This window comes from Rissa tridactyla, chromosome 4 (genome assembly GCF_028500815.1).
Source record: "Rissa tridactyla isolate bRisTri1 chromosome 4, bRisTri1.patW.cur.20221130, whole genome shotgun sequence".
Classification (NCBI taxonomy): Eukaryota; Metazoa; Chordata; class Aves; order Charadriiformes; family Laridae; genus Rissa; species Rissa tridactyla.
In genome coordinates, this window is record NC_071469.1 from 47,429,893 (window position 1) to 47,444,009 (window position 14,117).

At 37.5% G+C, this 14,117-nt stretch overlaps 1 protein-coding gene across 8 annotated transcripts in view; it reads right to left on the minus strand.

Moving 5' to 3' along the window:
* The window catches only part of CELF1 (CUGBP Elav-like family member 1), a 71,235-nt gene that overhangs the window by 45,752 nt on the left and 11,366 nt on the right, over positions 1-14,117 (minus strand). For 3 of the 8 annotated variants that reach the window (XM_054199026.1, XM_054199027.1, XM_054199024.1), the window contains one exon: positions 7,312-7,352. The exons of 1 other annotated variant lie outside the window; for it this stretch is intronic. Coding sequence is in view for 1 of the 7 variants with exons in the window: in XM_054199023.1 (XP_054054998.1) it covers positions 7,326-7,352 (27 nt within the window). In the remaining 6 variants the exon portion in view is untranslated. Of the gene's footprint in view, positions 1-7,311; positions 7,353-12,972; positions 13,060-14,117 lie in introns of all 8 variants that reach the window. 4 more of the 8 variants (XM_054199029.1, XM_054199028.1, XM_054199031.1 and 1 more) reach the window with 2 other exon arrangements.

Genomic DNA, 14,117 nt, shown 5'->3' on the forward strand with positions numbered 1-14,117 from the left:
TATTAGCCTTTGTGAATAGCAAAGACAGGTCTGGAACACTCCAAAGAGCAGTACACCTATGCATTTGTGTCGGGACAAAACAAAAAGCACTATGGAAAAAAAGAACAGTTGTCCCGTTAAAACTACTCAAGAACTGAACTATAGAGATACTAGGTAAATGCTAATTAAAAATGCTCAGCTGTTATCAGCAATATATTCAATTGCTTTAGTAAGTAACAACAAACCCATCCCCAACACCCCCCCCAAAAAAAACTACACAACAAAAACCCAAACACCCCTCCCCAAACACACTTCTGGACTTCAGGAAATGTTACAGCACAGAGAGTAACCAGTATATACACTTTCCCCTCTTAAAATGTCTTGCAATTGCTTTCAATATGCCATCACATAACTGATGAACAAACTCAATCTGTGGTATACTCAATATTTGGCTCCTTCATGAGGATAACTTACACCAAACGGCAGACGGTAGCTCTGCAATATGAGAGCTTATCTACCAGGAAACAGGTTACAACATCTGTTCAAATCTGAGAAGCCACAAAAACTACAACTAGGTCCTGCTCTGCCAATAACTGCTAGTAAAAGGAGATCTAACAAGAACTCAGAAGCTGAATTATCAGTCTTAAGACCCTCTTATAGCAGATGAATGAAGTTCACAAACTTTAAGACAGTGGCCTCCAAACTTCAGTTTTCCCCTCAACTCCCTCTGATACACGGCCTCTTCATCTGTTTGCCTGAGAAGGGACACATGAGCATGCTGCGAATACACTGACAGAGCTGCAGCTATCGGAATTCTGCAATCTGAGCGACCTACAGCTCTGCAGACAATGATCTGCTTCTCTAGGGCAGAACAGCTGCACGATGCTACCCTGAGTTTTACACTTTCTTAGTGCATAGCTGTCAGCTAACACAGCAGCATGAGGCTGCTAACCCAGTGCTTGACCCGCTGCAGCTGTGGCTGCTACTTCAGTGATGATACTACAAAGACTTGCACAGGCATTACCAAAAAGAGAAAAAAAATGGAATAGACTGGCCACAAAACCACCCCCTGATGATGACCTCAAACACCCATCTCTGAACATAACATTTCTCATTCCCCTATGGCAACAAGACATAAGCAAGCTGATAGCCTCCAAAGCTCTCTGGTTTGAGATTACTCAAATATTTTTGCATTATTTTGAAGTATATCACAACTATTATTTCCAGAATCTGTATCTGTTTAATTGTTTTTTTACACAAAGGCAGAAAATCCAAAGAACTTCAAACATCGCAATCTGCAATAGTGCCATTTACACAGTGACAGGCAACTTTGGTTAGTATTTACCTGGATTTTTCCAAAGGCAGCCAGTATCTGCCCACCCTGTTTTCAGGAAGAGTACCTGTGCAGCATTGGGATAATAGTCTACTACACTAGCACAATGAAATAAATAAATAATTATGTCCACATAAGTAAAATCTTCAAATTGAAATTTTTCCTAGAAACTCCATCTTTTCTTTGGTGTTTAATTATCTCCTCCTTATACCTGTTCCCCAATGACACATTAAACACTTCCATTAATCTTCACAGAAAGATAACAAGAGTGGTACCTGGACTGTTGTTTTTCCCTTATAGTGCAAGACATTTTATTTTGCTAGCTTTGGACTTCAGTTTTCTAATTGAAGTTCCCAATTGTGACCTTCAGAACAGTGATCCGAAATGTATATTAAATTTCTGTCTTTCCTGTTAAATTTTATTTCGTCTTCCGCATTTCTTCATTTTTTTCAGATTAAGCTAACAGAGAGGTAGACAAAAATCAGCATTATCAGCTATTTCTCAGTAGCAGTAGTGAATTTAAAAAACCAAACCCCCCAAAACCACAACAGAGTACTGTGATGCAAAGACGACAGCAAAGGCCTGTCTGAGAAGACACTGTACGAAAAGCACTAGACTCAAAGCAAATAAGCAGAAGAACAAATTGCCAAAAGACCAAATCATGAATTTGGAGCAATTAATGCATGACAACCTATTAGAGCATCTGTACTTGTAGAACAGATAACAACAAGCCTTAATGCAGGCTCTCTAGAATAATCCATTTTGGCTCATGATAGACGAGGAGTAGTCATCACATGTTTATCCCTCTTTGCAAGACATTTTACAATAAATAACTGATATGAGTAAGAAGCATTGATATATGAACCACAGGGCAATTGCTTTTAAAGAAGCAGCTTATAGGTTTCTTCCTCTTGTTCTATGAAGACATATAAATGTTAAAAACAACAACAAAAAACTGTAAAAGAGTTAATCCTTTTACCCTTATCTGTAGGTTGTGGGGGGTTTTTTTGTAAATAGACGTGAAATGTGCATTTCAGGTCCTGCTTAAGCTCTACAGAAAGGTATGCAAAAGAATTTCAGTTTAAAATTATTATTTTTTTTTAACACCTGCCAACATGCCAGCAGACACAGTTTGGGAAGCATTTTGAGTTTTTATCATCACAGTGCTAGAACACAACAATGCTTGTATTTTTACAAGACACAAACTATGGAAATCTTAAGTACCTAAGATATCTGAAAGACATGTAGACACTTTGGCACTGTAGACAGAAAAAAAACAGCTCTTGGGAAAGTAGGAAAAGTGGCTTGGTCACAACAATAGTAAGAGGAAATAAAGGCAGCAGAATGACACAGAACAGGAGACAAGGCAGGAAATGAGAGTATAAGAAGTGAGGACATGCATTTCTATCCTGTGAAAAGACAAAGAACTACTAAAAGGAGACAGGATGGAAAATTTACAGCAGCAGCAAGGTTTGCGGGGTTTTCCCCCCACCCCCTTTCTTTTTGTTTCTTGACTGAATTCAGATACACAGAAAATATGGATGATAAAACACACTTGCCCTTCAGCGCTTAAATCTTAAGTAGAAGAGAACAAGAACACTAATGCTTGCTATCATGCCCTGAAAGCTTTTTCCCCTCTTTCTCTCCCTAAATGTTGTCTCTGAGCTTACAAACATGACTTTTTTTTTTTTAAATTGGCCAGAAGTTTACTTTCAGGTATTCCAGCTTTTTGTGTAAGAAACAGCAATTATAAGAAACAAGCAATTTTACGGAACAGAATACTTTAGATCTCCTTCAACTTTTCTATTTTGTAATAGAAACACAAGACATAGAAATCTGGTTGCACAGTCCTGTATTTTTCAGTCTTTTCCTATGTTATAGGAATCTGCAGCTCTGTATTTAGTCAAAAAGATGCACTGGAAACAAACATTTTGTCACCTCTGCAATATTTGCTAGAGAGATTTTTGAAGAATAGACTACACATTTTAGGTTAGTTTTCTGCCACTAAAACAGGGCCAGAAGTTATTCTTCAGCTAAGGAGTTGGAAATCCACTGGGTCCTGGAAAGCTCTGAACGGTCTGCTTGTCTTCAAGCCAAACATGCCACAAAGCACTACAATGGGCAAAGCAACTACATTTACACAGAAAATTGCTGTGTGGTTGCATATTGGACCCAGCGGAGACTACAGAACCAGCTATAAAACTTCAGGACAATACCACATATGAAGATTGTTGTATTACCCTACATGAGAACTACAGTGAATCAAAAACGCCTTTAACTAAAGGTTTCTTGCAAGCAACATACCTTGTGCATGTGTAAAGCAGAACCTTAAAGTAAGAACTGGTGAGAGTTACTTTTTTTACTTAATAAATGTAACACGTAATCTTAACTCAAGGAAATAAACTTCATATTATTAAATGATTTTAAAACCTCTCCTTACTGAAGTGTCTTAGAATAGCAGTCAGACCATTTTAAAAATCTTCCTGAAGTACGATAGAAGGTTTTTTTTTTTCTTCCCCTGTTAAGTTTCAAGAGACCTTTTGGACTAAACAAAGCAATGAGTCAAGTTTCATTGTCCTTTGCAGCCATCAGAACTGCCATGCAAGCCATTTGAGGAGTCCTTTAATCTCAAATTGTTTCTACTGATAGTACCAGATACAAATGAGAATCAATTAATATTATACTACAGTAAAAATTCACTCGCTATTTCTCTCTCATTTCATTTTATCCAAATGAAAGCTTTTTATTGCATGTTACCTGAAGAGAGTTCGTTCATAGCCCAGACAGCTCCAGGAGAGCACACTATGCAGTTAAAATAGCAATCACTGTAATAACAACTCCTACGTAGTGCATCTACTTAGAACACGATAAAACGTGATTTCCCCTGGCTATTGGCACAAGGCTGCAAAGCCATAGCTCCAGCATTGTTCATGAGCTGAGTAGAGGAGATAGGAATAGGATAACGTATCCCTGGAAAGGCAAAAAACTCAAGCTACTGCATACATTCCAGGGTAGACAAGATTAACCGATGCAACAAGGGAAGCTCCAGCATCACCCCTGGCACAAAAGAAATGTGATCAATTTAGGAAGCTGTTATTTTGTTATCTTGTCTCCTAATCAAAGTTGAGACTCCTGTTGCATATTTTACACAAACAGCCACCCACAAAACTTCACCAGCTTTTGAGCTACACACGCAGGACCATAATCAAAATGTCAGAGAGTATGTTTCTGAAAAATATCTAAACTTTTCAAGCCTCTAGAGTCAAAAGAGAAACAGTATGATATATGTGCCTCAGTTTTCCTAATCAGCTAAGAAAATACAGACACGCCTGTCTAAAAATTTCCTCTTGAATAAGGTCTAAATAACCATTAGACACTATACTGGTTTCAACTTCAGGAAGCGGTAAGCCAAGAAACAATGAATACTACTACTCTGGTCCAGAACAGTCCCTCCAAACAAATAAATCTATAACCAAACAAATTTACAACTACTTTCCCAAACTATAAATGGCTTTAGAAGTATTGAGGAAGAATCAACTTCTCTCTTATGGCAGAAGAGCTGAAGTTCCTCCTAAGTAGGCAAATCTACAATCTTTTACTGCTCATTTTAGTCTCCGTGCCAAAGACTTACATTTTGGAAAGGGCTCGGATCTGCAGAAATTTTATTTGAACAGACATGTTTTCAGGTAAAAACAAGGTAAGTTGTTATTCCTCCTCATACAACATATCTGCAGATCTGTCTCAATGGAGTTTTCATTAGAGCTTACCTTCAGGAAAACAGGATCACCCTAAAGGAGCGCCAAGGCAGTAAGAACAATATGAACACTACAGTGCTCTCTATTCACAGGGCATTTAAACAGCACAAAGGTGCTTTTGTCCTCCAGCAGAATATCAGCATGGTGAATGTGGATATGACAAGAGACAACACAGAGGTAGGAGTTCCTCAGTCTTGAAACTGTCAATGCTCACAAGGCACTTTTAAGACAATAATTTGTTTGACAGAAGAATAACTTTATTCTGCTTTGGCAAAGTATGGCATATAAATTTCTGAATGCAAGAAGCAATCCTGAATCTTAGAGTAAACTCTCTATTCAAAAACTTGCCTGGTTAAAGATAGTAGCTACCAGAAAAGTGGGGAACAAAACCAACTGCTATTTCAAAGGCTGACTGATTCCTTAACTCAAAGTAAAGCTGACTCCTCCTCAATTTTATTCTCCGTACCACACCAGAAGCGGAATGCCAATGAGTTTTATTATGATAGATTTCTGTGGAGTTAATTTATGGAGTTAATCATCCTAAGAGGCATTTCATACTGGGATGCATACAAACAATTTTATATACCATTATCAAACGTTCAAGAAAAGACTCAGTCCTCTTTCATTTGTACACCTTTCTACGTTCACATTATGGCAGATGAATTCAACTTTATGTTGCTCTTAAGATAAGAAACCATGGATCTTGCACCAAATGGAAGTGTTCCGTTTCGTGACTTATTTTCAGCAACCATAAACTTGATGATTACTTTGCTATTTAAATAATCTCATTGTTTTGTTACTGAAGTAATCCAAATCTATTGATTCTGGACCTTGTTTTGTAATTGTCAGAATCCCATGAGTTTGAAAAACTAGGTATAATCACAGATCAGTTTGTCTCAAAAGATACAAACTCTTCAGACAAAACCACAAATATAATGACCGGTATTATCTCTTTCCTATCTTCTGTATGGTCCTAATGGAGCAGCAAATGGGTGCGAGGGGCAAAGTATGGAGCACCAGTGATTTAGGAAAGAAGTTTGGTGTTTTGCAACATCCACCATGCCTGGAAACCAATGTCCTCAGACCAGTACTTCCAAACATAGAGGTCAATCACCAAGTCTCTAAAAATCACTTGGAAATGAAGGCGTTCCTGGATTTCTTAATCCAACTTTAGCTTTTTCTACCCTGATGAGTAACACATGGAGTGATAGGATATCCTGCACTTTAAAGACAAATTTGATCTTTCTGATACAGACATGACTATAGCAGATGTCTGACCACAGTTGAAAACAAGTGTTTCCTCAAGACAGTATCAAATCTCAGTTCACCCTGGTTGCCTACAGACTAAAGCATGCCTTAAATATTTCTGCCATAGCAGAGGTGATTCATCAGAAGAGCATGATAGTGTTCATCACAACACTTGGAGCATGATAGTGTTAATTAACACAGCAGTTACAGGTCAGTTGTTCTCAGAATTGAACTCAAACTCTTAAGGTGCACAGTTACAGACAGTCTGATCTATTCTTTTGGTAATCCTCTGATCACACAGTAAATCATTCCAAGTTGCTAAACCAGAGAAATAACAACTCGATCACAAGACGTTTTTATTGTCAAACTGGCTTTGTCTAACATGCAGTGAAACTATCACAAGAACCAAGGATAACCAAAGGACACAAAACTACTCAGTTAGAAACTGAATAAGGGAGGAAGAGGGAATTGTCTCAGCTGTATCATGAAACTACGCCCTTACTCGACTTCAGGCATTAAGAAAACTGCACCAGGAGACCCTTACATTTGGCTCCAAGCATTTTCACACTTGACTATGTTCCCATTCTGCTGCACATAACCAAATCTGTCTCAACTCACAGGGAGTTGTTCCACTAATACTCACTTTTAGTGTTTCATGTACTACAGAGTACTTCAGATTCGTTCCGGTCAAGAAATTACTATGAAGACATGCATTTCTACTTTGTAGTTAGTTATGTTTCTAAAATTATTAAATTACAGATGGAGCTAAAGCAGCCTATTGACTTGGTACTTGCAATCCTATGTTGTTAATGCTCCCAATCCCCTTTAACAGTATAAAGGCAGGAAACTGCAAAAAGTTTAAGGTTCAGGGAGCAATGCTCACTGCAGTGGAAAATGACCGCTTTCATCATTGACAGTAAAAACAACTTCTCTCTAAACCTTTGAAAGGAAGCTCCAACATGCAACTGAGGGATACAAACTGTAGTTGGTTCATACCTGCAGCTACGCACCTCGCTCTAGCTGTTCCAGTCTTCACTCTAAAAGATAAGGAAAAAACAGACATTGAGTACTCCAGAGTTAAAATCGGATAATAACAATCACCATAACATGAACTCCATCTTGTAAATGCTGAGGACTCCAAAAGTAAAGCATATTTCTAATAACAGAAGTCATCATGAGGTGGTAACAACCCTCATTAGACTCAAATGAAGTTGCACATTTCAAAAATACAGAGAATAAATGAAAGCGTACAAAAGAAAGGACTGCAAACGCAACATGACTGAAAACAGAAGTCTTGTAGCTTCCTAATAACATTCAGTGGAATTATCCTACCTGTCTGGCTTTTTGTCTCTCATGACAGAAGCAGAGTTACCAACAGCAGTACCCACAATCCTAAACTCCTATATTATATTATTTTGACAGTAATACAGCATAGATGGAAATGTATGAAAATGCTCTGAATGAGGGAACACAGAGAACTAACAACATAAGGAAAAATATTATTTCTACATCTTAAGCAAATCATCAACCAAGATCCACACAGACATTCTGTACTAGCATCTCATAAGTAGGGGATGCTACTCTGTGATTCAGGGTTCTCTTTTTGCAGATTGAGTAACTGACCCACAATAAAAGCTAGCGCATATTTAAATACAGATCTTGGACTGTTTTTGTTTTTTTTTTTTTTAAAGAATTTTTTCTCTGCTTCCTTCTAGGTTATTTTGCAGGACTACACTCATGATAGTTAGCAGTATTTTACTGTAGATAAGTAAACAGATCTGGATTTTCTGTAACTGCATCCATCTGCATGAAGAACAGTTATACAAGGCTATTTGAGTTCCCACATTTTGACTGCTTTGCAGGCCCGTTCATAACCTTTGTTCCGTATTCTTTGAGAAGTGTAGATAAGCAATCCGTATCCTTTTCTAACTTGTCTTGCAGTATACTTGGATATTTATCATATGTACTCATGCCCTCTTTTCCAGAGGAAGATCTCTTGAGAATTTTTTTATCCCTATTTAGTAGTAGTTTTCAATTGTTCTAATTTCTTCAGAATTTACTCAATTGATTTAATAAAATATTATAATCTCTAAAGGAACACAGAATCCTAAACAGAACAAAGAATAATTTTCTTATAATACTACATAAGAACAATAAAAATCAATCCACAAATCCTGAGAAACATAACTTGAGTTACCTGAAATGCGTATTTTCAAAATTATGAATTGTCCTGGTTTGAGGTAAAACAGAACCAACTTCCTGTTCAGTAATTTTACTTCTTAGCTAGGCCTCTTCTAACTCTCTGAAATTAACAGCATGTTGTGTCGAAAATGGTTCATTATCAGAGTGATAAGACCGATGTTTACAGTTTGTGCCAAGGAATGGTATGCAGAGAGGCTCTTGCTTATACTTATCGCTATAACAACCAAGGTCAGCAAATTTTGTTATTTGCCCCGTTGGAGGGTTGGAAGTGGAAAAGGGTAGAAGGGTCCCACCTGCATGGAGGAGTGGACAGGACAGGTGACCCCAAACTGACCAACAGGGTATTCCATCCCATCTGCCCCATGCTCAGTATAAAAGCTGAGGGATCAGAGGGTCAACTCTTTTTCTTCAATGGCTGATGTCTGAGGAGGACCCTGCCTGTTCATCTGCCTTTGATCCCAATCCGTGGGTTCCTGACTCCATCTGTGGAATACAGTTCCCATCCGTCACCGAGTCCAGCCTGGGACTTCCCCAGTGCCTGCCAGTGACGTCATCCTGGGAGCTTAAAACAGTTTTGTATATACTGTACCTATTTCATTATTTCCTTTATATTTTATTATTAATATTTCATTAAAGTAGTTTAGTTTCTTCTAAACTCTTAAATCTCTTTATCTCTCCTCTTCCTCTCCATGTAGGAGAGCTTGGGGGAGAGCATCTGTCACCAGCCATTGGCCAAAACCACGACATGAATTTATCTTTTCTAAAATATTACTGAAAACTGACTATTGGTCAGGAAACACTTTACATACTTATTTTTGTTCTGTTTTACAATAACATTCTGAATTACAAAGCTCCTATTAGTGATTCAGGCAAATATGTTACCTGAGGACACCTCCTTCCACCTCACCCACATTCCCTCGCTTTTTTGAAGTTTAATTAAAGAATGTTTGTTTATGGCCAAAAAATGGTCTCAGGTTTCTGCTAACAGACCTGGCTTCAAAACATCACGAAACACAAAGTTTTTGTTTTCTTCCTTTTAAACCCAAACTTTGCCAAATATTTAAGCCCTATGGAAGTATCATAAATGCTAAGTTATATTTCTGTGACAATCAGCTTTCAGAAAAAACTGAAATACGCAGCTCACTGACCTTATAAATGCTTAAGGATAAACTCATAAACAACTTTTTAATGTCAAAAAGCAAATCTTCCCTTCACACGTGTAACTATGTAAATGTCTATAGAATTAATTCAAAAACTTCAAAGGAACCAAAAGTACAGCTAACATAGCCAGAGGAACTCATAACTCTTGGATACCTTTTGGAAAAAATATATACCTCACTGATCAAAGGCAAAATCCAAGACAATAAAAAACTTTAAAAAGCAAGCAGCAAATCTGACAACCACTTGTAGAAAGCCTGGGAGAACGCTCTTAAAACATAAGTGTTTCTCAAAACAAAATTGTTTTAGTTTGGTTCATTTAATTGCATGCAGAATATAAATACACCGAATACTTCATTCAAGTTTATACAACAGACAAAGCTGGCCCAAAGGCCAAAAAGTCTGACAGCTGTATTTCTTCTCAGAAGAAATCAGGATTCTTGATACCTCAGATGAAGTTATATACAGCTAGCATGCTGGTAGCACTGTGTGTAGCGTATCAATTTCTGTAATTAACTGACATGGCAGTAAGCTCTTGTGCAAACTGCAGATTCACCAGAGCCTAACATTAGAAGCTTACAGTGAACTGTTTTCGTAGTTGCATGAGTGTAGGTTCTTAGTGGGGACAGCAAAACAATTAACCGGTGTAAACTGGGACATCTCATCATGGCTTTTGCAAAGAATATTTTTCCTGAAGTTGCACCCCTGACTGAAGTGCTGCATCTGAGTACAGATGTCACTTCCCAATAATTGTGTAAAAAGCTGGGAGAAACACCTGACAATTCCATGTAGAAAAATGAAGTTTTAACACTTAGATTTAACACTTAGCCCTGACAAATCTAAGAGTGCCAAAATACACTCTCACTGATGAACAAACAGTTGAAACTTCTGGTATGCAATAGAATATAAATAGAACTGCATCTGGTAATGAAAACAAGTGGCTCTAGCCATTAAGTACTACATAATGGATCTGAGGCCAATAAATCTAATGATACTGCTTTGATACTTAGTAGCAAAACTTCAGTCTCACCAGCACCACCTGTAAGAGAATACCAAATCACTTAATGGATTCTGATCAATGAAATTACTGTCATAGTCAGCACTTTTCTAGACTAGTTAGTTCTGATTTCTCATTACACTTTCCAGGAATTAATGTTTATGGGACACCAGGATTACCACTGACAATTAAAGAGGCTAACAGCTAAAACAGACCACACAGCTCAACCTCAGATATATCCTGGCGTCAACAGTCTCTCACATAAAAATCAACATTCAGTCTGGACTCACTGTGGATTTACACACTTTTAAGTACCAATATGGCCAATAATAAAAACTTGGAAATATAAAAATAACTATTTCTCTAGAGGAAGTGCAGGAGGGAGATAACAATGCATCAGAGAATAAAGGAACAAGTGCACTAGATAAATCAAATTACAAATACAGAGGCCTACACAAATTAGATGAAGTTTCAATTACTGTACAGCTTAGGTCACAACCCACAGAAAGTATGTCACCTTCTAGTAAACATTACTTAGGAGACAACAAGATGACAGAGACAGCAACAACAAACTGCTATAGTGCCAAAACCTCACCAAGGAAGCAGCTATACTTTCTTATCTGAGAAATGCCCTTCTACTGCAATCTTTACACCACCCAAACCTCTCAGCACCGGAAGCTACTTGCTCAACACAAGGCAACATCTTCTAGTCACTGCATCTGCTTGCTTTATTTTTGCAGAGCTGTCCAATACTATTTGCCTCAGTGTTGCCAGCGCAAGTACTAATGTACATACAGGTTATCAGACAATCTGTACAATTAGCAAGTAGGCCAGCTGAATTACTCATGACAATATGTTTGACTATAAGAATGTAAGTTTGTTCAACTTAAGGTATAGTAGGAAGAACAGAATGAAGAACAGAAGAGGTGCGCATTTTGGTACCACTGCAGATTAAAACAAAAAAAGAGAGGGGTAAACATTTTAAATGCCATATTTCAAGTTACTGTAACCAAATCATCATAAAATACTTGGGATGGGATGCAGACCGTATCTGCAATGTCTATTCCATGCCCTGTCAGCAATTACAGCTTAACTTTCCCAGGATCGATCATTCGTCTTACAACCCATAATGAAAGTATAAAGAGACACAGTTTGAGAATGCAAAACAATCCTATGGTCTACTGTTGAAAACGTGAGACTGGGACTTAGAAGACATGAGTTCTATTACTAACTATGCAACTGAATAGCATTGGACAAGTCACTTTATGGTCCTAAGAGTTTCCATTTATACAGTATTATTATCTTGTTTTCTTTCTGAAAAGATATTTTGAGAACTAGTGACAGAATGTATTCAGTAGCAGTCAGAGAATATCATCACATTGTTACAACTGCATCTCAGCTGAAAATCTAGTAAACAACTTCATAGAAAGTTTCCACAAAAGATTTGTCTGTTAATAAAAACCAACAAAAGATTTAAACTTGCTATAATCCTTCCAGATTATGGCATTAAGGGACTCTCAAAATATCTCAAAAGTTGCAAATACAGAAGATACACACCAATGCAACATTTTATTTACTTTTTGAACGAGGATCCAAAATATTCAGAAAACACGCATTCATGTTTTGCTTTAGGGATACTGTACATGCCACTGGAAGACCTATCAAATGTGGCAGTGTTTTATGTCTTCTTTTGTGTAAAAGATTGAGGCGTAGCGAACAGAAACAATATTCTCAGTTTAACCACTAAGCCTACTTCTAGAAGCAACAATACTAGCTGAACTTTAACAACCTCATCCATCTCGGCCACAAGATTCAGATACTAACACTTTCACTCACCAACCATCAAAGGCAAGGTAAAAAATTCTCAGTAAGAAAATCAACCCCATGCAGTGTTTAGACAGACGCAGTATGTATAGCTCTATGTTAAAGTAAGTCTTTTCTGATGGTACCAAGGTACTTACACACCGCTTTCTTTTGACCGTACAAAAGAGAATAAATTCAAATCCAAACAGAGAAGAAAAATGTACTGCAGGTCTCCCCACAGAGATACTCAAACACAGTCAGTATTCTGTGCTATTAAACCTAAAATATTAAAAGAGGACAAAGCGCATACGACCATTTCCAGCATCTACTGCCAACTTCAGAGGGAAAATAATTTTGAGGTGTCCCAATTTTGAAAGATCAGAATTGAACTGGATGCAAAATTCTGAGTAGGCTTGAAATTCTGTATTTACAAAATATTTACATATAAACGTTTCTATTTTATTTCAAAGCAGCACAACTAAGAAAGACTGATTTACCTTAAGCTTGTATGTGTCTCTTGCTTGGCTTATATTAGACAAATACTTGCCATGAACTCTACCGTGCAGAATATGCCATTGCCACGCCTGCAAACCAAAGAGTAAAAATATGCTCAATTTTTTTTTTTTTTCTTCTTTTGCAATAGGCACATGGTCAAATCCTTTGCAGAAGGAAATGGACACAAATCTCAAGTTACACTCATTTACATCTGCAAAGAACTGGAGTCAATGCTCTATTTTAAGGAATGAATATTGATTCAAGTAATTTTCAACAGCAAATAAATTTAATTAGCACTTCAAGAGATTTAACATTGGGTGTGTAGAGCTGAAGCTTTAAAAAATATTTTGTACTATTTCTTTTTCTTCATCAGAGGGAAACTGGCATTGCTGTGGGAACATTAACTCAGGAATGTCCTGACTTTTGTTCAAAAACCCAAATGAAATAAAATCTAACCATTTCACTGCAAAGCAGTTCTTCCTAAGCTTCTACTCAAGCTCTCTGAAGGTTTCTTATTTGTCATCATTTGTATATACACTTTGGTTTCTTTTTTGCAATATTTACCCCCTGTTTAGTATCTTTATATAGTATCTGAAGTATACAAACCACTGGAAATAATATAGAAAAACCAGAAAAAAAAAATCTGCATTAATTTACAGCTTAATACCTACTGAAAATGCATTGATGCATAAACATGTGCAGCACTTTGAAGCATTATTTTTGACGGAATACCATTCATAAATGTAATGTCACACTTAAGATGAGCTTTTCTCTGTCTGAAGAAGCCTAACTTTCATTCTTAGTTACAAACATCTAAAGATCACTAATAGAATGTCTTTCCTACTGATGTCAGCAGCCTTTTACTCCACAAACTACCCTCATGGCCCCTTTTTTGACCCCGAAAAACTCCCTTGCAAGCTGCTTGCCTGTGGTGATTAACACTCACTGACTTTTGCCAGCACAGCTTTGCTTGCTCCTCTCTCGTTCCATGGCCTCAGAAACCCTCCCCGCTGTACGAAGCTGGAGCCATCAGCCGATCTTAGACTTTAGCTGGGTGGGGGGAGACGGGGGTGGGAAGGATCAAGAGTGTCAATGCACTTTGCCAAGAACTAGACAGACTCAGTACTTGCTTCTAGTTTTATGCACG